At 35.7% G+C, this 24,406-nt stretch overlaps 1 protein-coding gene across 2 annotated transcripts; it reads left to right on the top strand.

Moving 5' to 3' along the window:
* On the top strand, positions 1–5,615 carry LOC114313327 (protein SOMBRERO). 2 transcript variants are annotated; one of them, XM_028259712.2, is made up of 4 exons: positions 1–241; positions 1,303–1,486; positions 4,616–4,887; positions 4,984–5,615. In XM_028259712.2, exons 2-4 carry the CDS (start codon positions 1,318–1,320, stop codon positions 5,500–5,502), a joined length of 960 nt encoding a protein of 319 aa, XP_028115513.1. In that variant the 5' UTR covers positions 1–241; positions 1,303–1,317; the 3' UTR covers positions 5,503–5,615. The 2 variants fall into 2 exon arrangements, with proteins under 2 accessions (XP_028115513.1, XP_082740709.1); XM_082884583.1 differs by having other exon boundaries at positions 4,616–5,615.
* Positions 5,616–24,406: the final 18,791 nt, after the last annotated feature.

Genomic DNA, 24,406 nt, shown 5'->3' on the forward strand with positions numbered 1-24,406 from the left:
AATATTTCTCCCCCCTTTATTTCTGTTCCCATTCTTGGTTGTGGCAACTCCATCTATAACCTTCACAGTTCACACCAAGCTCTCTCGCTCTCTCTTTAACCTCTCTCTCTCTCTCTCTCTCTCCCTCCTTTAAACCACACTTCTATCGCTCTTCAAGCACAGAAAATTGGCCACGCTGCCTAGCTCTCTTTGCCCGCCCTTTGTCTTTTGTCACGGTGGAAGAAGTATTTCGGTAACAGAGGTCTGTCTTCTTGCTCAATTTCAATTTGAGGTTTCCTCCTCACTTAGACAATCCGATGTTGGTCTAACGAAGATCAACCTCGATTCTTTTTCTTTATTCCTTTCCTCTTTTTCGTTTTTATGTGTATGTGTGTGTTGGGGGTTGGGTTGTGTTGTGTTGTGTTTTGTTAAACACTAGTACCTTAAGTTTTGGAGAAGCGTTAATTTTTTCCCGTCATTCTCTCTCAGGTCTCTATGTTATTTGTTTTTGTTTTTTGCTTAAAGAAAGGTTTGGTCTGCATTGCTTTAAAACTAGTTAGCGGAAAAGTAACTTTGCTATTATAACCAATGAAACACAGGTTGAGGTGGGTTCTACTGCAACAACTATTACTATCAGAATCGTTCTACTACTCCTATCAAAATCTTCCTTGTAACTCAACGGTTTATTTATTAATTATTTTTTTTTAAAATTAGTTTTTAAGATATGCATTTGGGAACAACAATGCATCAGCTGAGTAATAGCATAGTATCTACCGGAAAGAGTGAACATAAAGCACCATCCGTCGCACACCCAACGGAGGGGTTTACGCAGCAAGAATAGAGAAAACTAGGCCCTCGTTTGGGAACAGGTTAATTTAGTAATTTTTTAATTATTTAGCTAAAATATGAGCTAAAAAAAATTAATATGTTTGGAATAACTTTTTGACTTTTTACGAAAATATGTGTAAAAAGTAGAGAAAAAAAGAGAATCTTTGACTTTTTGGTATGAGTTGTTGACTTTTTGACTAATTTAATAACTTCTTGACTAAAAATGAGAATTCCAAACGAGGCCTAACCTTACTTTTTAGTTTTCTAGGGTTTAACGTTTTAGTTAGTTTTCATATCATCAATCACTCTTGCTTGTATTTGTGCTTGAAGGATTCCTGGTATACACTGTCATTTCATATGCCAGATAGTTAGGGAGCTGGGAGCGTATGTAGGGTCCTCAGAAGGGTTTCCAACCCTAGTCTTATTGAATCTATGTATATAAGTGAATGAACTTTGTTTCCTAATTATTAGTCTGATCCCCTTTCATGACAGCAGACGAGAAAGTAGAGGATGATGCCAGAAAATGGACAGCTCCCTGTTCCCCCAGGCTTTCGATTCCATCCCACCGATGAGGAGCTACTTTATTACTATCTGAGGAAGAAGGTGTCATATGAAGCCATCGACCTTGATGTTATTAGAGAAGTGGATCTCAACAAACTTGAGCCTTGGGATCTCAAAGGTCAGATTACTTGTTCTGCTTAATTTTCTTCTGTAGGGGGCAAGGTTTATCACAAATTCACATTATTCAGGTGATTATATATCTCTGTTTAGTATAGAACATAGATTGGGCCCTGTCAGTTTCAGAGCGTTGAAAAAAAAATTATTACATACTCTCGGGACACGTGTTATTTTTTTGACAATAATTTATAACATTACCATAACAAAAATGTTATAGACCATGAAAAAGGTGTCTCTTAATTTATTTTGAAATGAATTTTATGGTATAAATTTAAAGTTGGTGTGATGTGAGTCCCATTTATAATAATTGTGATTCATAGATATATTTTTTTGAGTTTTTTTTTTTTTTTTTGATTTATAGTATTACTGATATCAGAAAAGGTGATAATTCTCTTACGTTGGCTTTGGCAATTGGAGGCTTCCATGACCCACTATGGTCTGTTTTAGATAATTTTAGCTATTCATGTTGTATGATTATTAGAATAGATCATCTATGGAAAAAAATAAATTAATTAAACAATTGTAAACAAATAATTAGATTACATTTATCATTCATTTATATATATATATATATATAATATAAATGTGATCTAATATGCGGTTGCATGATTAACATAATTTTATTTATTTATTTGTAAGATGAGCCCAAATCCAATACAGCCAGCTAAGAGAATCTTGCACTTGGAAAAACTCCCATGCACGATGGAAGTCGAAGTAGAAAAGAGTTTGTTACCTTCGCAAAGTCTTCCAAGCGTATAGGGTTAGCGTGGGAACAAAATTAGTTGTTTTCTCCAGTTGCATGAAAGCATTAAATGTTGGGCAGCCATGCAAAAGATCGTACTAAATTGAAGGAAAGAAAACATTTTTCCAGCTTAATCCGTTGACAATGACATGACGCGTATTTTGAATTTAAAATTTCACTTTATACTTTGTGATTTAATTAATTTACATAAATTTTCTTATCATTCTAAAAATAAACATGACTCTTTTTGTGAACTAAAATGATTATCAATCTTTTCATGTAAATCACAAATATTTTTTTTGATGAACAATTTATTTTAAATTCTGTGTCTTGCTTTATGCGCGATTTATTCTCTTAATATTTTAAAAAATAAGCACATAACTTTTTTTTTTTTTAATTACTAAGAGCATCTCCAACGATTAACCAAAATTTTTATCAAATTTGAGTAAAAAAAAATCAATTTTCCCAATTTGATACGGCTTGTTCCAACCGTGCATCAAAAGGGAAGGGTCGACCGGTAAGAGTAATTTTTTTTTTACCTGTTTGAATCTTTTTTGACCGGTTTGAACCCACTCTTTGAAAGGAAACCGGTCGACCGGTTGGTCAACCAGCCGGGCAACCGGCTGGTTGATCGGTTCAGCTCTTCCAACGGTCAGGAACAGTAATTTGGTAAAATCTGCCGCTTATGCTTAGTTTGATATTTTTTTGTTAAATTCTTATTTTGATATCAATTTGGTAAAACGATTGGGGTACCAAAAAATACTTTTTTCATCAAAATTTAAATTTGATGCCAAATTTAATTCACTGTTGGAGATGGTCTAACACATGTTTTACACTTTTTGTTGTCAACTTGAATAGAGTGCCTGATAATACTTTAATGCACATGATTATTTTCAATCCACATGATTTTTTTCAAACGGCACATCAAGTAAACAATATAAACATAAAATAAAGTAAGATTATAATAATCGATGTTTATGCATAAATATCTATAAATTTAATCACATTAAATAAATTCAATTTACACTTAATTATCCATGGTTTTAGGATGTCATTGATTTAGACATCATATGCACCATAGATGTTTGACACAAAGAAAATAAAATGAGAAAAAAAAATTCAAATTTGATATTGTGTGGGTCACAACAACGCATTGTCAAAAAAGAAAAAGAAAAAGAAAAAGAAGGTGAAGCACCGTGAATAAAATATATAAAAATGGTTGGGCTTCTTTTTAGTCCGTGATTAGATTGGAGGGCACTGTTGGACCCATGGAGATTCACCATGAGTTCTGTTTTGATAATTCAAACCGTTCAATGTGTAGAATTCGTCGACTACTATATGTCTATAAAAAATCACGTTAATTGAATATTGATAGATATCTCATCGAATCAGATTTCTGTCAACTATTTATTTTTTCATCGTCTATTTTTTTTTATACAAAACTGATTTGATCACGTAACTATCGATATCCGATTAACGTGATTTTTTTAAAAATATAATATTCACGAGATCTACACATTGAACGGTTCAGATTATCAAAACGAGACCCGTGGTAAGTTCTTACGGGCCCAATAATACCCTCCAACCCCATATAAAAATGCTTACTCTCTCAAATTTACCCCAAAATGAGGTGTCAGATATAATTTAAAATTAAAATTAACGGAATATTAACCACACCCATAAAACAGACGTCATTTAGGTTATTACTTAAAAATGAGTTCAATTACACATCCACATCCCCATCCACATCCACATACATATATATAGTTACAACGACATTGCTTAAAACTTCACATATACATTATTGGCTAGAAGTCTGGTTCTGGTTAATAGTATTTTTTTTTTTTTTCAAAAAAAAGCAACCCGGCATTTAGACATGATCATGAGGGCCATATTACCAAAACTTCAATCAAGTTTCCTATACTTTTCCATGGTGTGTATATCTATCTATCTATCTATACATATATATAGTTAAGACGTCATTGCTTAAAACTTCACATATTCGTCGAAAGTCTGGTTTTGGTTAATAGTATTTTTTTTTTTCAAAAAAAAGAAACCCAGCCTTTAAACATGATCACGAGGAACCACATTACCGAAACTTCAATTAAGTTTCCTACGCTTGTCCATGGTGTGTATATCTATCTATCTATCTATTGTGAATTGAAAAATTCTATACTTAATAAATTCACACATGAAACTTGACAAAAATGATGTGATAATGCCATTATTATAAATAAATTTATCTTCAATGATATTTTATTTTGAAATAAAATGTTCACAATGAACCACATTATTATGTATGAAAATTATGTACGAATTTTTTTGTTTGTATACCATTACTACTGTAAATAATCTAACTCTAAGACCATCTCATGTCATATTATGCAGAAAAATGTAGAATTGGATCAGGTCCTCAGAATGAGTGGTATTTTTTCAGCCACAAAGATAAGAAATATCCAACTGGAACTCGAACGAATCGAGCTACCATAGCTGGTTTTTGGAAGGCTACAGGAAGGGACAAGGCCATTCATCTCAACAACTCCAAGAGGATTGGTATGAGGAAAACTCTAGTTTTCTACACAGGACGTGCTCCCCATGGCCAAAAAACCGACTGGATCATGCATGAGTATCGCCTAGATGATGACAACACCCAAGTTCAGGTACTTTCATTTCTACCACCATTGTTCAGTTTGATTTTGGATTCAACTCTCATAACTCTCTGTCTTTCACTTTCCTTCTCGTACTCATTGTTCAAGCTGCAGGAGGATGGTTGGGTCGTCTGTAGGGTGTTCAGGAAAAAGGGTCATAATAATAGGGGTTTCCAACCAGAAATTGTTGAAGAAGATGATCAACACCACTTTGCTCACATGAAAGCAAGTGCAAGTGGATCCCCTCCATTGGATCTTAAACAGAATTTGCAAGCGCTATATGATCAATGTAACTTTGATGGTTCCATGCATCTCCCACCGTTGTTGTCTCCTGAGTTGGCTACCCACCCATCATTTCTCTCACCCATGTCCTTCAACACTACGGATATTGAGTGTTCTCATAGCTTGCTGAGGCTGACATCTGGTGGTTGTGGAGTCATGCAACAAGAGAGGTTTAATGGGGACTGGTCATTCTTGGATAAGCTTCTTGCTTCCCATCAAAACCTGGATCAGAGCAAATGCCATCATCCTCCCTCCCAAGCTCTTGATCATGTGGGTCTTTCAGCTCAAAGGTTCCCATTTCAGTACCTTGGCTGCGAAACAGACATTTTGAAGTTTTTTAAGTAGGGTCGCAATATAACCCTCTAAAAGTCACTTGGCAACAATTTTATTCTTATTATTATTATGAATGAAATTATACATAATGAAAGTGTCCTTAAGGATGAATAGGACTACTTAAATTTTTGCCTCTTTTTTTTTTTTTTTAAAAATATTTTTTATAGGTTGTTTATATAATTCTTGTTCCTCAAACTTTTGTTTTAGGCATTTAGATGCTCAGAAGCCTTACTAGTGAGACTGAAAAAATAGAAGTAAGAAGACAAAGAGAAGACAAAGAGGGTGTGAGAGAATACTTTGTATTCACTTGAGAGAATTTATACAACTCTTGGATTGTTGATTGGAACAAATGAGCCATTCTTCTATTTATAGGCTTCTTAAGCCTTCTATAGAATATTTCAGAACATACAAACTATAGAGAAACTTTTCATGGAAACTTTCTTTATCCTACAGGAGTGTTCTAGAATCTTTCCTAAAAATATCTATATAAACATCTACTTCATTCTAGAAGCTTCTATTGCTTCAATTCCTCTAATCTTCATTGAAATGCTCAAGAACCTATTCTAAATCCTTCATATATATTGTTCATATTCCCCCATTCTCTCAAGTTTTTCAGGAACTTTTGAAATTTTCCATTAGCCTCCATTCCTTGAGATTTCCTCTTAGTAGGCAATTTTGTGTAGATAATTTAACAGAATCTGACAATTAGGTCACCTGTTTCAAAAGTCTATCCCAAACTAACATGTAGATAGACAGTATAAATTTATACAAAACGAGATATAAAGATTAATGAAAAGACTAGTGCGTTTGGTTTAGTTTTGATAGATAATTTTGTAAAAAAAAATTTGAAAATTCAAAACTTGTTTGGTTATAAGTTTTCAAACTAGTTTTAAGTTATATATTTTGAAATAATTTTTAAAAATTTGAAAATTCAAAACTTGTTGGTTATGAGTTTTCAAAACTAATTTTTAAGTTTTTTTTTGGTCTTGTATTTTTTTGTTCTATAGTCAATTTTTTATTTTATTTTATTTTATTTTATTTTTAATAATAATATTATAGTCAAATTTGTTTATATCAAATTTCTTGGATGGTTATTCTTGAAACTATATTTGTCGTCTATTTTTTTAAAACAAATATGATTTAAATATATAGTTACCGATGTTCAATCATCTTATTTTTTGTATGTATATTCTAACCAATGAGTCTAAAAAAGTGAATGGTTCGAATTACTGAAATCAATTATAAAATGAGCCTATCAAACTCAAACACTCTCTTAAGTTCAGATTAAAACTTGGGCCTATCAAAATGAGCCCAGGTATTTTGGATGATCTAAATAAATATTGTGGTGTAATGGATTTGGGAATACTCTCTCGTCCAAATAGAACTCCTCAATTCTCCAAGACTTGTTTTTTCCTCCCCTCTCTCTTTGATTATGGCTTCTCTTTTTATATTGCTCCCTGTGGGCCCTCACAGAGCCCACTGCCTCCTCCTAGGCTTCGACCTCATTCTTGAACCTTCTAAAAAGCCCATGGAGTACACGGCTCCTACAGTCCCTTTAATTCGGTTTTACTCGGCTACGACCCTCTACTGCACTTGGCATTGGCCAGCTAATGGACCTGGTATGGATCGACTTGCACCTGGCCCGTTCATGAATTTCGTCTTCATTCGTCCCCCACAATTGCCCCCGAACATACGATTAACATCTATTATTTGGCGTGGTCGACCTTCATACTTTTCAGTTTATAGAGTTGACGGACCTCGAGAGTTGGAAATACGGCGTATGCGCGCCTTTTAGTATTGATACGTCAGATTAGCCGCCATATTGAATCATGATTGATTCCTGCCCCTTCATAATTTGACTCTCATTTAATGCAATTTGAAATTTGTATGAGCTGCGTCTTGGATCTTTGGCATTCTTCACATCATTTTCCTTGCCTTCCTCACAAGACTTCTGCGTTTTCAACTTTGCTTCTACTACAAGAAAAAACATCTTTGGTGACCACCTTTTTTGAGTTGGTCACTAAAAGTATACTAATCTACGACCAACATTTATTTTGGTCACGGATGATTGTGTTTTCGTGACCAACATTTTTTGATGGCTAATAGGTATGTATTTACAACCAACTACAAAATGTGGTCGCCAAAAGTAATGACAGGAGAGCGAAAAAAAAAAGACGGGACATCAAACCTTTTGTGACCAGTAGATTGTGGTCACGAAAAGCAAAAAAAAATGTGTAGCAAAACTACGTAGTTTTGAAATTCTTAAATAAAAAATACTTTTCTTTAACCTTGAGCTTCCTTCATTGTTGCCCTCTTTCCTTAATTAAAAACACATTTCCTCTCTATTACTCTCTACACTTCCGATCGGTTCATCAAAGCCTGCCCACCATCTCATCACTTCGTCCCCTGTTTTTGCTGCTCTTCATCTTCGCCTCCGCCTCATACTTACTAGGCTAGTCTCTCTCTCTCTCTGTTCGTATATATATATATATATAATCAATTGAGTTGCCCTCTTACAACTCCCCATGTCAGATTGGTTACTATCCCGCAACTCCTCTCTCTCTACACTTCCAATCGGTTCATCAAAACCCTAGCCACCATCGTTGCCCTCTTTCAACTCCCCTCCTCATCCCCAATCCTACCATTCTCACTCCGAACTCTGCTTTCGTCTCTCTCCCAGACCCAAACTCCAATTCTTCACCAATGTTTTATTTTATTTTAATCTCTATCATTTGATTTTCATACATAGACTTCTGATTGATTCATAATCTTGCTTCTCTTTCATTTTTCTTATATACCCTTGTGTTTGTATATTTGTTTTTGATGTAGGATTTTTTTTTTTTTTTGAATATTCATGCATGAAATTTTCTCACAAGAAAAATGAATTAAATAAAAAGAAATAAAAGGTAATAAATGAATAATTTTTCTATTAATCGTTATGTTTACAAAAAAATTTATGTAAATAATAATAATAATAAATAGATGTACTTTTCATAGGAAATCATTTAAAAAAAAGGGGTCAATTGAAAGGTACTCTGAGAACAATGCCAAGTAAGGCAAAGCTAGCTGGGTTCTATTGCTTACTTCGTTAATGAAATAAATCATTTTGGGATAATCTAAAGTGCAAACCACATGGCTTCTGAATCTCTTATGCATATGTAGTATGTTGTATTACACTTTTATTTTAATCTTACCTTTCATAGATAAAGTTTCAAATAATTATTGTCCCCATTGACAATGTTTAGGCTAAAATTGAGAGATAAAAAAGCAGATTCAATTCAAATATTGATTTAAGGGTCTCATAATTATATATTGTATTTTCTTATTTAGAATTTTTTGTTCATGGTCTAAATTGCTCTTCTTTTTTTTTTTTTTTTTTTTTGGGGTCACACGATAGAATATTTAGTAAGTTAATAGGGTTAGATTATCACAATAAACTAATGTCATTCCATCACTATACTAAAACTTAAGTGTCACTTATGACCACTTGGACTAACACTCTATTGTATAATTAATTGGCTACTCTTGTAATTATTAGACGTCAAACTATTAACTTTATTCTCATATAACAGGATCAAAATCGGAAGTAGTGTGCAAAATTTGATTTTTTCTATTTTCTCTTTCCAATTCAAGTTGGTCTATCTCTCTGAATATGAGGGGATGCAAATATGTACATATATATTTAAAAATATTTGTGTTCCCTTATTCAAGATTTTTTGTTTACTAGGTAGATTGCTTAGTTAACATTTTATTAGAAATCTCATGCAATGAAAGAAGAACAAAGAAAAATTCAGACACAAGGACAGAGAGCTTTAAAGCTGTGTTTTTCATTGGCTGATAGTTAGGCAGCCGAAAAAAAGTGGGGATTTGAGTTTGTGGAATATATATCATCTTTCTTCTTATTTCATAGAAGTGGAATTTCATTGCTGCGGTGCCAAATATTGCCTTAGTATGTTTCTTAGACAGTACATTTTAAATTTTTATTTTTATTTATTTTTTAATTACCAAAAGAAACAGAAGTTCTAAATCAGATTTGTTAGACATATCTTTTGTTTCTATTATGAGCCAGACTGATTGATCAAAATGAAGGTTAGAGCCAAAGAGCAGAGTTATTATTGGTTTCTTTGGCTCTAAAATATGCTCTTGTTTTATTTTTAAACTCAAAAATTGCTTTTGAGATTTTTGTTTTTCTTGTTTCCTTCGTCTTAGTGGATTCTTTTTTATTTTATTTTTTATTTTAGTCATTTTTTTTTTAACTTTTCAAATGTACCTAATCTAATATAAGTAAAAAATAAAATATTTGTGAAAAATATGAAAAAAATTTATAATTTTTTTTTTAAGTGCATTTAATCCATTGTATACTTTTTTTTTTTTTTTGATCGGCAAAGAAAAATTTCATTAAAAACAAGACATTACAGGTACAAGGAAATAAAATTTCATTAATCCATTGTATACTTGTTTCTGATACATAGACTTTCTGGATGTTTTCCTTTTCTTTTTGGAAATTTCTTACTAGTTTCTTGTTTTGCTTGGTGTGGTGTTTTATTCTGTAAAAGATTTGTGTTTCTATCTTTTAGAATTCAGAATCAGAAATTGAGCCATTTTGAACTTGACTCGTTCATAGATAAGATAATTTCATACGTGCAGATTTAAATTTGTCTACTTCTTTTTTGTAAAAACATAGAATTGTCTAATCTAAATTCATGTGATTCAAAATCTATTAAGATTAACTTCTTCATGAATTTTGAATTTACTAATGTATAAATTTGGAAGATTTGAATTACTTAATTTCAAAAAATGGAATAATTCAATTTGTTCAATCAAATCGACCCTCCCCATATCCCCCAACAAAACACAGCCTTGATGAATGTAATAATTCTTTTTTAAGTGTTGGGGTTCATTGAGTTCTATTTAACTGTTCAACATTTCAGTATTTGTTATGGCTAAGTAAAAATTAGTTGATCTAGGCTTTATGGTTTTTGCATATTTCTAGTGATAAAAATGTATGTTTGTACATGCAAGAAACACTAGTAATTAATTGGCTTTGTTAATAGACACATTTAGTTCATGTTTGTCTAGATGGACTGGATAAAAGTAGATTGTAATCAATCGGACTATTAATTTTGTGATATATAATCCCTGAATTATTTGATTGGAAAGAATGTATAACCAAAACTATAGAGGAGTTAAAGGGTTGAATGTGATGTTATATGTTCCTTCTATGAGATTTTGTAAATTTTTCTCAAGGTTTACAATAGGACATAGTCGATTGTTTTGTTTGTTTATTTATTAAATTATTATAGTTAGGAATTAATGTGATTTGCTCTAAAAATCATTATTTTGTAAGCACGCATTACAATCCCAATGTTGGTTTGCTAAGAAAATTAAGTTAAAATGTAGGAAAAGTATTGAACTTTACAATTTATTTTCAGTTAGCCTGCATAATGGAATGATATTTTAATTCCATCTCATTCCAATAAACCAAACATTTCAAAACACCCTCTCATGCAGTTCACCCTTGTTACAAGTTGGATCAGCATAATCCTTTTCTAGAATATTTAAATTGGAGGACAGTGATGCATCCTCCAATAGATCTTCAAAATAAATCAAACCATCTGCATTAGGAAATACAAATTTTTACTAAGAAAACATGAACCAGAAGTATGATTGATTTAATAAAACATATTCGTATATAATATATATATATATATATATAGAGAGAGAGAGAGAGAGAGAGAGAAGAACTTTTAACTTAACCTGTGTCAATATTGTCTAGTTAAAGTCTGCATTGGTTGAGGTTGTTTTGTTGTCCTGTTACTGTTTGTTAGAATCATGCTTTGTCCTGTTCTTTGTGGTATAGAATCATGCTTACAGTGTGAGCATTGTGGTGACAGTAGCTTTAGTAGTTTTGTGCATTGTGGCAGCTCTTTGTCTTGCTCTTTGTGGCAGCATTGTGGCAGCAGCAGCTTCATGTTGGTTCTTTGTGCGTTATGGCAACAAGTGGCTGCAGCAGTAGCTTCTTGTTGGTTCTTAATCTTTTTCTCTTCTTTTCTTGGCAGCAGCAGCAGCAGTATTCAGTATTATGCTTAGTGAATACTAAAACAACCACAATGGAATCAATAACTATTATAGTTGAATAATATAGGAAGGAATGTGAGATTTTATGCTTGCCTAAAGCGTATAAATAACCTTTTCACCTTATAACAAGATTAGCCTCCAAAATAGGAAGATGAAGATGATGATCAAAATTCAAATGATCGTAGTGATGATGAAGATAAATTTTGTAGTCATAGTGACTCGGATACAGATCATGATATAGAGTCTTGATTGTAATGTCCTTTACCGTTTACATTATTAAGTCATTTTGATTGTAATGTCCTTTATAGAGCCTTAATTGTAATGTCCTTGATTGTAAAGGCATGCACTTGCTAATGAAGTCATGTTTAGTTATGATTCAAATTGTAATGTAGTTGTAATATTAGACTATTAGCTTGTCTTATAATTTCATGAATTGTCATGCATTTTAAATCTTTATTAATGCATTGCTTATAATTTATTTGTTACATACAAAGACTACACATATGCCACCTTGGCAAGCCATTAAGAGGAGGTCAATGACTTCAGTGTCAGAGGCAACCTCGATGGAGGTCTCAGCTCACTTGTCACCATCTCCATTGTCGCAGACAGTTGGTATTTGTAAGTGTTTCATCTTTTCTATAGAACAGTTTGATTCTTGCAACTACCATTGTAATTTATGTTAAGTACTTATTACATGCTTACTCTTTTTGGAGTGATTATGATTGACAATGTTGAATTTGGTTGCCAAATCATGATGTGCAGATGGTATTTTAACTGTAAATTTTGCTAATATGCCAGCATAATAAAATGTACGAGGACATTTTGCTGAAACGATTCATGCACTACAAATCTGTTAGTATTGAAGTATGACCCTGTCATGTATGGGATTGAGAGAGCATGCAGTCACAGCCATAGTTCTGCGACAGCAAAACGGAATGACAATATGCATAGCCATAGTTCTGTGGCAGTAACGACAATATGCACACATTCAACTAAGTAATTCAATTGGATAAGGAACTGATTAGTCTCAATTATGCTTATACATGTATATATATTAGATATAAAATATAATAATAAGCAGAAGAGCAAAGTTACATCGATTCAAACTGTGAAAAAACATACATAGTCTTGGTTTCTTGAAGTTCAATACATGCATTCAAGATTTCCCCCCTAAGTAGATCCATCGATGAATTGACTGAAATCGTTTCTTCTCTTGGATGTAATCAATCATCTGTTAGTTACAATTGTAGAAACATTTCTGATCATCCACTAACTAATCAAGTCTATCAACGCAATTAACTCTTGTAACTAACTCATGCTTACTCATCAAGTCTATCAACTCAATTAACTCTTATAACTAACTCTTGTGCCTGTATGAATGACTTTAGAAGAAGCAAAATGATGACCTGATAACCAAAATTAGGTCATTGCTTATGTTTCACTTCTATCTACTGCATAACAAGAAGGCTTGTGTTTCACTTCTAACTGTTGCATATAACAAGAAGATCCTATATGGCCATTGCATCAATTCTGCTAGACCTCACAGACAGCTACTCAATTTGTCTTTGCATTAAAATGCCAAAACAAATATGTTCTTGAGCCATAGACTGTCTCCCATTTTAACCTCCTTTGATTGATATCCCATAGGCAACACATCTAGCGAAATTCCTGAAATCTGAATTTTTTCATTTTCTTTAATTCCCAATTCAATGATGCTAGAACATTTGTCATGAACTGTCAGATTTAGGAATCTTCTCTTTAGATACAATCTCTAAATGGAAAAGAGGGTGAGTTTTCATACATGGAACATCTGCTTTTCATTTCCCCAACTCTACCACCACCACACTCTTCTCATTTGCATAAGACTCATCATCTGAACTGTTATGGCTGTTGTTACTAGAAATCTATCCATCCAAAGACTTATGTCCATCATAAGATTCTTTCTCATACCCAGCATACTTGATACTATCATTCTTTCTATCATAATCTTTATCAAGCTTCAATACATCGTCAATTTGGATAATGATTTCCTTGTTTCTAGCCCCCTTTTGAATCATCACTTTCTTCATAATCACTATCTTCATCATTCCAACTTAAAACACCCTCTTCTAATTCCTTTGATTTTTTGTAATGCATATTTGGATCACATTGAAAATCAAGAACTGTCTTAGAAATAGATATATGATTACCGACACTTCCATCAAAAATCAAATTCTTACCATGAGATTTGATCTCAGAGTTGGTGCTCCAAATGCTCATCTCTTGTAGTAAAGCTAAACCAATGGTTTGATCCATGGTATAGGGTTGGAACCTTTGCACACCAGCCTTGATTTCATCTCTAAGTCCATTGATGAAGCACTTTATTATGAATTCATCAGGCACATTCTGGGTTTTATCAGCTATTTCTTGAAACCTTCTTTTGTAAATCCTAACATTCATCAGGCACTTTATTACGAATTCATCAGGCACATTATGAGTTTTTCCACTGCCTCAGTTTTTTGAGTTTTTCTAGCCCCTCATGCCATGGTTATGATACCTCATAGGTCTTAAAATCTACTTCTTTGATACCACTTGATGCACACACAAAGTATTTAACAAAGAAAAGAATAACAGAGAGAAGAAAGAGAGAAACTATTACAAAATTGGAGTGAAGATTGAAGCCTGGGTGGTGAAGATTGAAGATTGTTGGATTGGTTGCCTAGTGTTGTGATGCAAATTGGAGTGAATTGGGTGGTCTTTAGTCCAAGGAGCATGAACTGTAGGCAAAAAACTGGACTGAAGGGGACACACATGCAACAATTTCAATTCAACTTTGACATAGAATGTACACTGTTACAAAATGTTCTTTACTTCTTCTTTCCAATTTTGTTGATTGACTTCTTGATTCACATATGTTATTTAAATAGATGTTCAGATGTTCATATGAAATTGTTAAATTTTGTTATAGGTAAATAAAGATTTTCAACTTTCTAATGCTCTTGATGTTCTATTTCTAATTTATGATTGGACTTTCTATCCTAACTCATCTTACTCATTTACTAAGTCCATGGTTTTCATCAAATTTAGTATTATAAAATTGGCTGATTGCTTTTGTTTCAAGAGAGAGAATGTCAGTTTGAGGTTGATATAAGGGCACAAGGGTTAGAAGTCAAATGAATGCTGGAGGATGGGAATTGCCTATTTCGAGCCATTCCAGATCAGCTGTATGGGGACTGTGATGCATATGATTTGGTTAGACAAATGTGCATTGATTATAAATTTATATGGTATGGCTATTCTTATGTGACTTCCTATCCTTAGAAGCTAAAGTATACATCTTTCATCTTTATGTGATTCCTATCTTTCATCTTGTAAGTGTTATGCAATCATTCTAAAGGTTACAGACTATTAGCCTGCTAAATAGAATATTATGTGTTCACCTAGAAAAAGTGGGATGCTAGTTTGTTTGTTTCCCGATACCACCCAAAAAAAAAAAAAAGGTAAGGAAAAGAAAAATACCATGCGAAAAGATAAAATAGAAAGAGAAAAATGCAAAGCAGATTGACTTTGTTTTATCTTCAGGGTATATTTGGAAATTTCCTTATGAGACAACATTCTAGGGTGATGTACTTTGTGAGCTGTTTTTTGAATTTTTTGATTGGTTGATTGAACTGTATTATTTTCCATTTGTTAAAATCTAATACTATTACAAACTGGGAAAAAAGTTACAGAGTAGAGCATAAACATTTGACAACTGAATTGTGTTACTTTTCCATGAGAAATCTTTTACTGAGTTGTCAATTTCTTTAATTGACAACTCCAACCAGGTAAAAAATAAAATCAGTTTTTTTCTTTTTTAATGGATTAGTATTCTCTTGGTATACGTCAAAGAGTTAAAGGCCTCATTTTGCAATCATTGCTTCCTTTGGAAATTGTAGTTTTCATGTAGTATTTTATTACATGAGTAAGTGTCATTTTCCACTTATACATTATGTAGTGATTTTCAAATACATATTGGAGTCTCCAGGCTTTGAGTTGTTCTTCAAATATGTGGAGTTGCATAAAGGTCTTAAACATTTAAAATATCTCCTTATCCAAAGAGATATAAAAACCAAGGCTGCTTTCACTTATTTTACCATCACAATGTTTATTTACCATTATGATCTATTTGATTACTAACAGGTGATAGAAATTTTAGATTTTATAAATTTTAGAAACCTTGAAACATTTCCATGTTTCTTTCTTTCTTTCTCTTTTTTTTTTTTATTTTTTTTTTATTTTTTTTATGTGGACAGATTTAATGTTTGATGATTGATGAAGATCTTTTAATTGGAATGATTAAAATTGTTTTGGGGAAATAGGAGTGTCAAAATGCAGGTTTCGAGAAAAGTTAATGTTGGGATTGTTCTTTTTTTAGAGTAACTTATAATTTTTTTTCCAGGGTATTTGAAAGGTTTCGGGGTTGGTCCAAAGCCATCTTTCGCTTTCAAGTCTACAGCTAGGTCACAAGCACATGATGAAGAGGTTAAGATCCTTAAAGAAGAGGTAGCATCTCTAAAAGGGATAATTCAATCAAATGAAGGACGCTTTGAGCAGTTCGAACACTTTATGAGACAAATGCAGGGCGATTATACTGGATACGACTCTTTTGATGAGTAAGTACTTTAAATGTTATTACATATATTAGTGCTTTTAAAATAGTTATATTTTATAACTAACCAATTTCACTTGTTCCCTTTATGCATGTTGTTCAAGTGACTGTTAATATTTGTTCCACTAAAGATATCTTTAATTTTCTAATCAGGATCCAAATCCTTAAAATTTTAATGAGTTTGTATCATGGGCAGGAAACTTAATATATGTTAAGTGAAATCGAATATGTTAAAATCATCATCTTAATACAACATGTTAAGATGTGATCATGATGTTCAAAAGGTTCTGTGTGATTGCTAGTTTGAGAGTGGAATTAGATCCACAGAATTTTACAAAATGAAATAGAAGTATAAGCAAAAATATTATTATTAACAACACTTTCTTCATTTTTTTTTCCTTGCAGGTAGCTAGAGGTGCAGTGATGCGTGTTTATGGACATGATTAGTTTGTTGGTACATGAATTTTAAGTTATGCTTATATGTGGACTTTTTGATATATTTCGCATCAGACAAATATGACACGCATTTGGATATATGAATGGTTTGTGAAATCTTTGATAATTTTCTCATATATGTTTTTGATTTGGTGAATATTCATTGTAAAGTAAATTGATGGAAGGATGGTAATTTTGTAAAGTAAATGGATGGATAGATGGTTATTTTGTAAAATATTAATGTGTTCATGTTGACAGGTGGTAGTAATAGATGGATTAATTATTATTTTGAATTCCTTTTGATGGATTTTTGTTTGTAGATTGGATTGGTATGTTGAAATTAATTGGATGGATATGAATTATGCATTAATTGTAAATGTGTTACAGGTATTACAAAAAAAAAAAAAAAAAAAGAGTGCATTACAATGACAAAAATGCAGTTTAAAATTGAAAGTCTTTTTGTGACCAATAAAATTGTAGTTGCAATAGGTCCTTGACAAACTTGTAGCCGTGCTACATTTTTTGTGACTAAGATAGTTTTGGTCGCCAAAAACCGCATTTGAGTGACTAAATTGGTGGTCGCAATTGTAACTTTTTGCGACTAGATTTTTCGTCGCAAAATGAACTACTTTCGATAAATTGAACTACATTCCGTGATCAACATATAAGGTCACAAATAACTACTTTCTGCGACCAACTTTACTTTTGGTCGCCAAAAACCACCTTTTAGTGACTAACATTGGTGGTCGCAATTGTTAACCTTTCAGCGACTAAATTTTGCGTTGCAAAATGATCTACTTTCCGCGATCAAGAATTTGGTTGCCAAAAACCTACTTTCCGCGACCAAGAATGTGGTTGCCAAAAACCTACTTTCCACGACCAAATCTAAAATTGGTCGCCAAAAACCTTCTGTGACCGGCTTTTAGCGACTTCATTGCGACCAACTTTTTTGGGTCGCTAAAAATAATTAGCGACTAGATGTGAGCTTTCTGCGACCAGATTTTTGGTCGCTAAAAGTATTATTTCTTGTAGTGTTCGTATTGCTTCCTTGCTTTGCTTCTTCATTCTGACTTGTAAGTCCCTTCCTCTTTTCCTATTTCATATTCTAGTCCCTTTGTGTGCTTTGGTACCTTATATTTCGTCAAAAATGGTGACTCATTTGAAAGCTCTCCTTTCTGAGAAGTGAGTCGCCTCTTTTCGTCGTCACTTTTCGATCCTAGACGATGTCCATCTGTCCCTTGTTGCAGACAGTGTGGTTGACATGGAGAGGGCTGATGCAAACACCATCATCTTTCCTCTCATGTCAATTGCTGAGGATGGGGTCTGTTTCCCCTTACACCCTTTCCTTAGGGCTGTTCTGCGTTATTGGGGTCTCATTCCCTCTCAGCCCAATGTGAATTTTTACCATATGATCATGGGTTTAGTGGGACTGAACCGTCGACTTAGGTTCAATTTGGAAATCCCAGCGATTTGGCACTGCTACATCTTGGCGCGGTCGTCAGGGCCGTTACTTTCTTAGAGCCAAGGACATAGATCACCATTTGATGACTATGCTTGCCAGCTCTGGAAAAGAGTCGACGATGTTATGGTCGTTGTCCGAGGCAACTGGGAATTCGGCAAGGGAGAAGATCGCCAAGACCCTGTGCTAAGATGGAAGGATGAGCCAGGAGGCTAAACAAAATTTAGTTAGACGTTCTATCCGGCGCTAAAAGATTAGTGACCAGTGTTTTGTGCGCAAGTAACAACTTAAAGAGAGCCTTTGTCACACCCCAAAACCGCCCCTAAAAGTTTTGGTCATGACTACATCAGAAACGGACATAAAATCGATATATGTAATGTATGGGGCCTGAACGGAAGCACTTGATAACAAAAATCTATACCATTGAGCTACCACTATTATGCCAGGATCACACATCACATTAGGTAAATAATATACAGAAAACTTACACACATATACTTCGACTCAGCCCCACAATTGGGCGTATAACACAAATATTAATGAAAGACAACCAAAGCATAATCCAAAAAAACTAACAACACTTTACAAAATGTACGGGCTTCAGCTAAGTGCCTGGACACACAGAGGTTGACAAGAGAGAGACGAGCCGTAAGGGTTAGGACTGGTCTCTTGGTTGATTACCTACAAAAACAGACAAAATACGGGATGAGTGAAACTCAGTGAATAATAGTACATAAATAATGTAATGTTTAACTTGAGTAATAAAGCATATAACTGCAGAGGCATATGATTAATTACAGTCTATAGTTACTTCCAGAATAGCCATGGGTCCAGTTTTCTTAACAAAATGGCTTAAAGCCCACTAATGTACAGAACGGCCATAGGCCTAATAGATACAGAACGGCCTACCGGCCTAGAACTAACAGAACGGCCTATCGGCCCAAAAATAACAGAACGGCCTAGCAGCCCAGAAATAACAGAACGGCCTAGCGGCCCAGAAATAACATGTGTATGGACTCAAGAGGTGGCTCGTACGGATTCGAGAGGTGGCTCCCACCAAAGTGTAGCACTTAGTTCTGTACAGCACTTTGCTCCATACCAGAAATCATTAGAACAGATTAACTTCAGCATCATACAGAAATTACATACATTCTTCCCATTATACACATGAATTACCATCGGTAATATAGGTTTAACAAAACGTTACTGATAATTGTTAGCAAAAGGTAACACATTCCAGAGATACGGAGATACCATAGGTCCCATAAATAATGTACATACATTCCATTTATTCGTTGTGAATCAATATAGCTAGCTTGCAGATAATAGAGTATCCATAACATTTAGTAACGGAAGACGCATGTTGTAGACACCCCATTTTTGACCGACCTTAAGACTCAGACGTCACCAATTGAGTGCTCGGTGATGTTGCGTTTTGTGCTTGTTCAGAAGTCTCAGAGTCGCAGCCATGAGCCTTGCCTCCGGATTTTCGAACCCTCTTCTGTGCCTTGTCTCGGTTTACGAACTAGACTTGATTTTCTCTGTTTCGTTTCCTGAGGGGAGGGAGAGGTCCCGTAGACCATCTCTCAGTGGCCGTGGGCTACATTTTGTGGCTGTAGGCCATTTTGCCCATTTCGAAGCCCGGTTCCTAGTTTTTCGGAGCCGTCAGGCCGTGTGGCTCGGTTTGGGACCGCCTAACTATCTCCGATTGCTCTGGTTTTTGGCATGCATCTTATTTACTCCCTTTTAAGGGACACTGAGGTCTGAGAGACCCATTTCGTGGTCGAATGCCACTTTCGGTGCTTAACAGGCAGTTTTCGGGGCCCCGAACTGCGCGTTCTGGCCCCCGAACATTCGTTTTGCATCGATTTTTGTTCATTTTTGGCAGGTACCTCTGTTTCATCACCAGGAAGGCCGTAGAAGGGTGGGAGGCCAGCAATTGTTTCAGCAACCAGTTATATTCCTCCGGCGCCCTCCGACACCCGTTTTTCTCACTTCCAAGCCAATGTTGACCACCCTAGGGTCACTTTCTTCAATCCTAACCCCCATATTTGTGTTGTACACACATGGGAGGACACCAAAAGTTGGTGGCCGGCCAGTAATTTCACCTGACCCTTTTGAACCCTTCCTAAAAATGGCCTATTCTCTCTCCTGTTTTACAGTTGACAATTTTGAACCACAAGGCTGTGTTGAGGGCATCTGGGAGGACACCAATTTGTAGTGGCCGGCCATTAATTCACCTTGGCACTTTTGACCCCTGGCCGGCCGGCCACCTGCAGCTCCAAAACTTGGCCGGCCTTGCTCCTCAGGGTGTGTATATTCCAGCTGTATATCTGTTTTCCCTCCAAAAAACCTGTATCCGGGGGACAACTTTTGGGGGGAAACTTGATCCATTTTCCCCCCACTTTTTCCCTCCATTTCTCCCCCATTTTTGTCTACATAACAGAGCCTCTAGCTCTGTCTTGAGGGTTGAAAAAAATTGCCTTGAGCTTGCATATACACATCTCCCTCCATCTCTCTCTTTCAAGCTCAAACAACCAAGTTCTACCCCTTTTTTCTTCATCACTACCTAGCATCACCACCACTACTCCATTTCCAGCAGCTTGGGGAGCTTTCCAACAGCTAGGAGGCATCACTTCTCAAGCCAAGAAGCAACCAAGGGTTGGTCTTCAAGGGTAAATGTCAATTCCCTCTTTTTTTGAGCTTAATTTTGCAACATTTTTCTAGCTATTTTGCTTGCTGTTTTGAGCTCCGACCAAAACTAAAAGTACCCTTTATTTGAGCTCTATTTCATGATTCATTAATGGAATTTTGTCATTTGAGGTCCCCATCTTGCACTTCCTTCTTTATCTCTCATTTAGGCCCTAATCTTGCATAGTATTTTTGGCCTATGTGTGATCTGTTTTGGAGCATGATGTAAAATGTAGATAGGCTTATTTTGACCCCTTCTTAAACATTGAAGAAGGGCTCATCACTTTTTGGGACCTCCGTGTGCCACTTGTCATTATACCCCTCTTTGGTCCCCATTTTTGCATGATTTGTTAGCCTATTGTGCTTCTATTTTTAGGCTCTTTTCAGAAATGAAAATAGTCTTATTTTAACCCATTATTCATGTTTCATTAAGGGTCTTTCATGGTTTGAGGCATCTTTTATATACTTTGTGTTATATCTCTCTTTTTGACCTCATTTTGCATAGCATTTTGGACATATTTGCGTACTATTTTGGGTCCGGCCATCAACTGTAAAATACATTATTTTTGGCCCCTCTTCAACATTGTTGAAGGGACCCTTTGTGTTTAAGGCCAACAATCACTACTTGCTTCTTTGGCCATCTTTTGGCCCATTTCTTGCATGAGAGTTTAGCCATACCTGTGCTAGTTTTTGTGGTTTTCCATAAACTGTAAAAGATCATGTTTTGGGCCCCTCTTCAACTTTGTTGAGGTCCCTAATTTGTTTGGGGTCAGAAGCTGCGAGTTGCTTCTTTATCTCACATTTAGGGCCATTTTTCATGCTAGTTTTGCCCTATTTGTGTTTGCTGTTTGGTCTTGCTTAAAACTATGAACATGCTTATTTTGGGACTGCCTTGAAACTATCTTCACATGTCATAAGAAAATTATGCATTCTTGGTATAGCTGTAAGCCATTTCATGTACCTAGTTTTGCATTTCGGGAGAAATTCCATGCATCGGGTGTCATTTCGCCTTGTTTCGGGGCTGTTTTGCCCCTCATTTTGCTACTAATTTTTGCATGTTTTCATATCATATTCCATGTCTTTGCCATGTCTCATTAGAGCGGCATTTCGGTGCCTGAGGGTCGGTCCTCGGTTTGCGTGCACGCGTGCACGCATTTCGAGTTGTCTTGTTTTCATCTGATGGCCTCCTATGTGAGTGTGGCTGAGGCTCTCTCATGTTGGTGTAAGCCCATTATTGCATTGCGTATGCCATTTCATCCATAGCATTGTGTATGCTCGGTTGTGTATTACCTCGTGCAGCTTGTATGCCATTCCATAACATTGTGTATGTTAGGATTGTATCTTAGTTGCATTTCATGCATGTCATGCATATTGCATCGTGTTCGGGATAGGAGTTAGCCCGGGCACGGGAAACGAGGTGCATTTCGTACTCCAAGTGACGGAACGTGTCTCAATTCCCCAGTCACCGACACCCCGGATTGTCCATGATGGAGTTAGGTTTTAGTTGTGTTTTCATGTGCATTCATCCTATATTGAATTGTGCGATTCGACCCCTCGGCCATCATGCATCGAGATGTGTAATTGGTGGCACGAGGATCGAGGCATGCATACATTTGTGAAAATACATTGCTATGTCCCTTTCCTGCTCTCTGTTGCAGCAAATCAAGAATTAGCAACCTTCTGGAGCTTGGCGCGCTTTCCAAGAATAAATTACAAAACAGAGGCTAATCGGGGCATCCCAGTGGATTTTCGCGCAAGGCAGCCCAGACATGCATCATTCATCAGAGTCAAGGCAGTCCCTGGCTTGCATACCAGTTTACAGCTTTCTTAGTTAATTTGTAAATTAATTAGGAATTTGTTTATATTCGGACTGTATATATTTGGACTGTATAATTTGGACTGTAATATTTGGACTGTACTATTTATTCGGACCCTCTGCGCGAGGGCAATGTTGTAATAAGTGTGCGTGAGTGTGATGTATGTCTTCCAACCCCACGTCTTTCTTCCCTTTTATTTACCTGCTTATGGTGGTTAGATTAGGGCATATTTCAATTAGCATACAGTATGATAGCATGTTTGCATTCATTCATCTGTTTTGCATGCACCGGGCTCGGCGCATCATACTAACTGCATTTGTATTTCAATTTCAAGTTGAATACATGTTAGCTGTAGCATTCCATATGCCATGTTTAGAATAGCCGAGCCTGCTATAGTTTGCATTTTTGCATGTATTGCATTAGGCATTTCTGTATACTTAGGATTCATGCATGATTTCTAATGAGTTTTTGTTTTGGCTTGGAGTACTCGGTGAGTTTTATGCTTTAGCATCCTTGCATGCGTGTGAGTGACTGCCATGAATAGCATGCTTACCATGAGGCTAATTGCTTATGTGATATAACTGCTTGAATGCCTGTGGGTGAAGGTTGGGTTAGTTGGATTGGGACAATTCATCAAATGTTTGTTTTAAGCCCACTAGATAGTGGCAAAACCATCTTTTCTAAGCCCACCCGAGGGTGGTAAAATCTGCATTTTAAGCCTACTTGCGAGTTGCAAACCATCTTTCAAAAACAAACATGAAATGTTTTGTTCCAATTCAGGCGATCCAGTCTATACTTGTATGCTGTGCGCATCACATAGTAATCTAGGCTAAAAACCAGAATAAGAACACATAATGTTTTCAAAAATAGATATCATGGTTAGTAGAGGCCGATCTTTGATCAGGCGAGCGGGGGTGCTCACGAAGTGTCCTTCCCCAGTCGTACCCAAGTTCCCGAGTCGAGGCAACTTTGGTGATGACGGACACGTGGCCTTAGGCAATGAGTCTGGGTTTCCTAAATTTTCCAAAATAAAATATTTAGGTGGCGACTCTGTATCTGGCAAAGCAGTCCATGTTTGGCACTTCTTTCAAAAATCTGTTTTCTCAAAACGATTTGCCGGATTTGGACTCTTTGGTTCAGATTTAGAACCGTGACAATTTGAGAGTCCTAAGCTGTAGTGACCCCAAATGAACAGAACGGGAGCTCGACCCTCCCGGGGCGTTCGGGGACGTCTATAGTTTCTGGCGACTCTGCTGGGGATTTAGAGAACTTGACTCGAACTCATGATATCTGTTTTTGACTACACTTGTGTGTTTCTTTGCATTGCATTTGCATTGGTGCGCCTAGGACACCGTGTTTGCCATCTGCTATTCCTGAACGGTTTGCCGGAGGCTTGTCTTGTCAAGGCATGAGCATAAGGCTGACCGGTTGTGGGCTCTGCCAGTATGGGAACACAAACTCCGGTTTTACCGGGGCACCCTTTTGACCATTCGACCTAGCGCATATTCGGAATCCATAGTGACCATTCCAAGCTAGGACAGGTTGCTTACCCGATCATAGGTTGTTTGAAACCGCTGCGTGCGTAGTGAAACCCTAGCTCCTGACAAAATAGGACAGGGAAACCCTACCCCAACATAGGGGTGTTTTGGCTCTCACTTATCTGTTATGTGCTTTAGAGTGCGTCTCTACAGGAATGCATGTATCAGTTTGCAAGTCTGGGCATCAGGCCTGCGGGCATTACTATCAGTATTTGGGAGTCAGCTTTACCTGTGGGTATCAGACTCAGATTTGGGGCAGAATTTTGGG

This window comes from Camellia sinensis, chromosome 8 (genome assembly GCF_055761805.1).
Source record: "Camellia sinensis isolate YWXY chromosome 8, ASM5576180v1, whole genome shotgun sequence".
NCBI classification, from domain to species: Eukaryota; Viridiplantae; Streptophyta; class Magnoliopsida; order Ericales; family Theaceae; genus Camellia; species Camellia sinensis.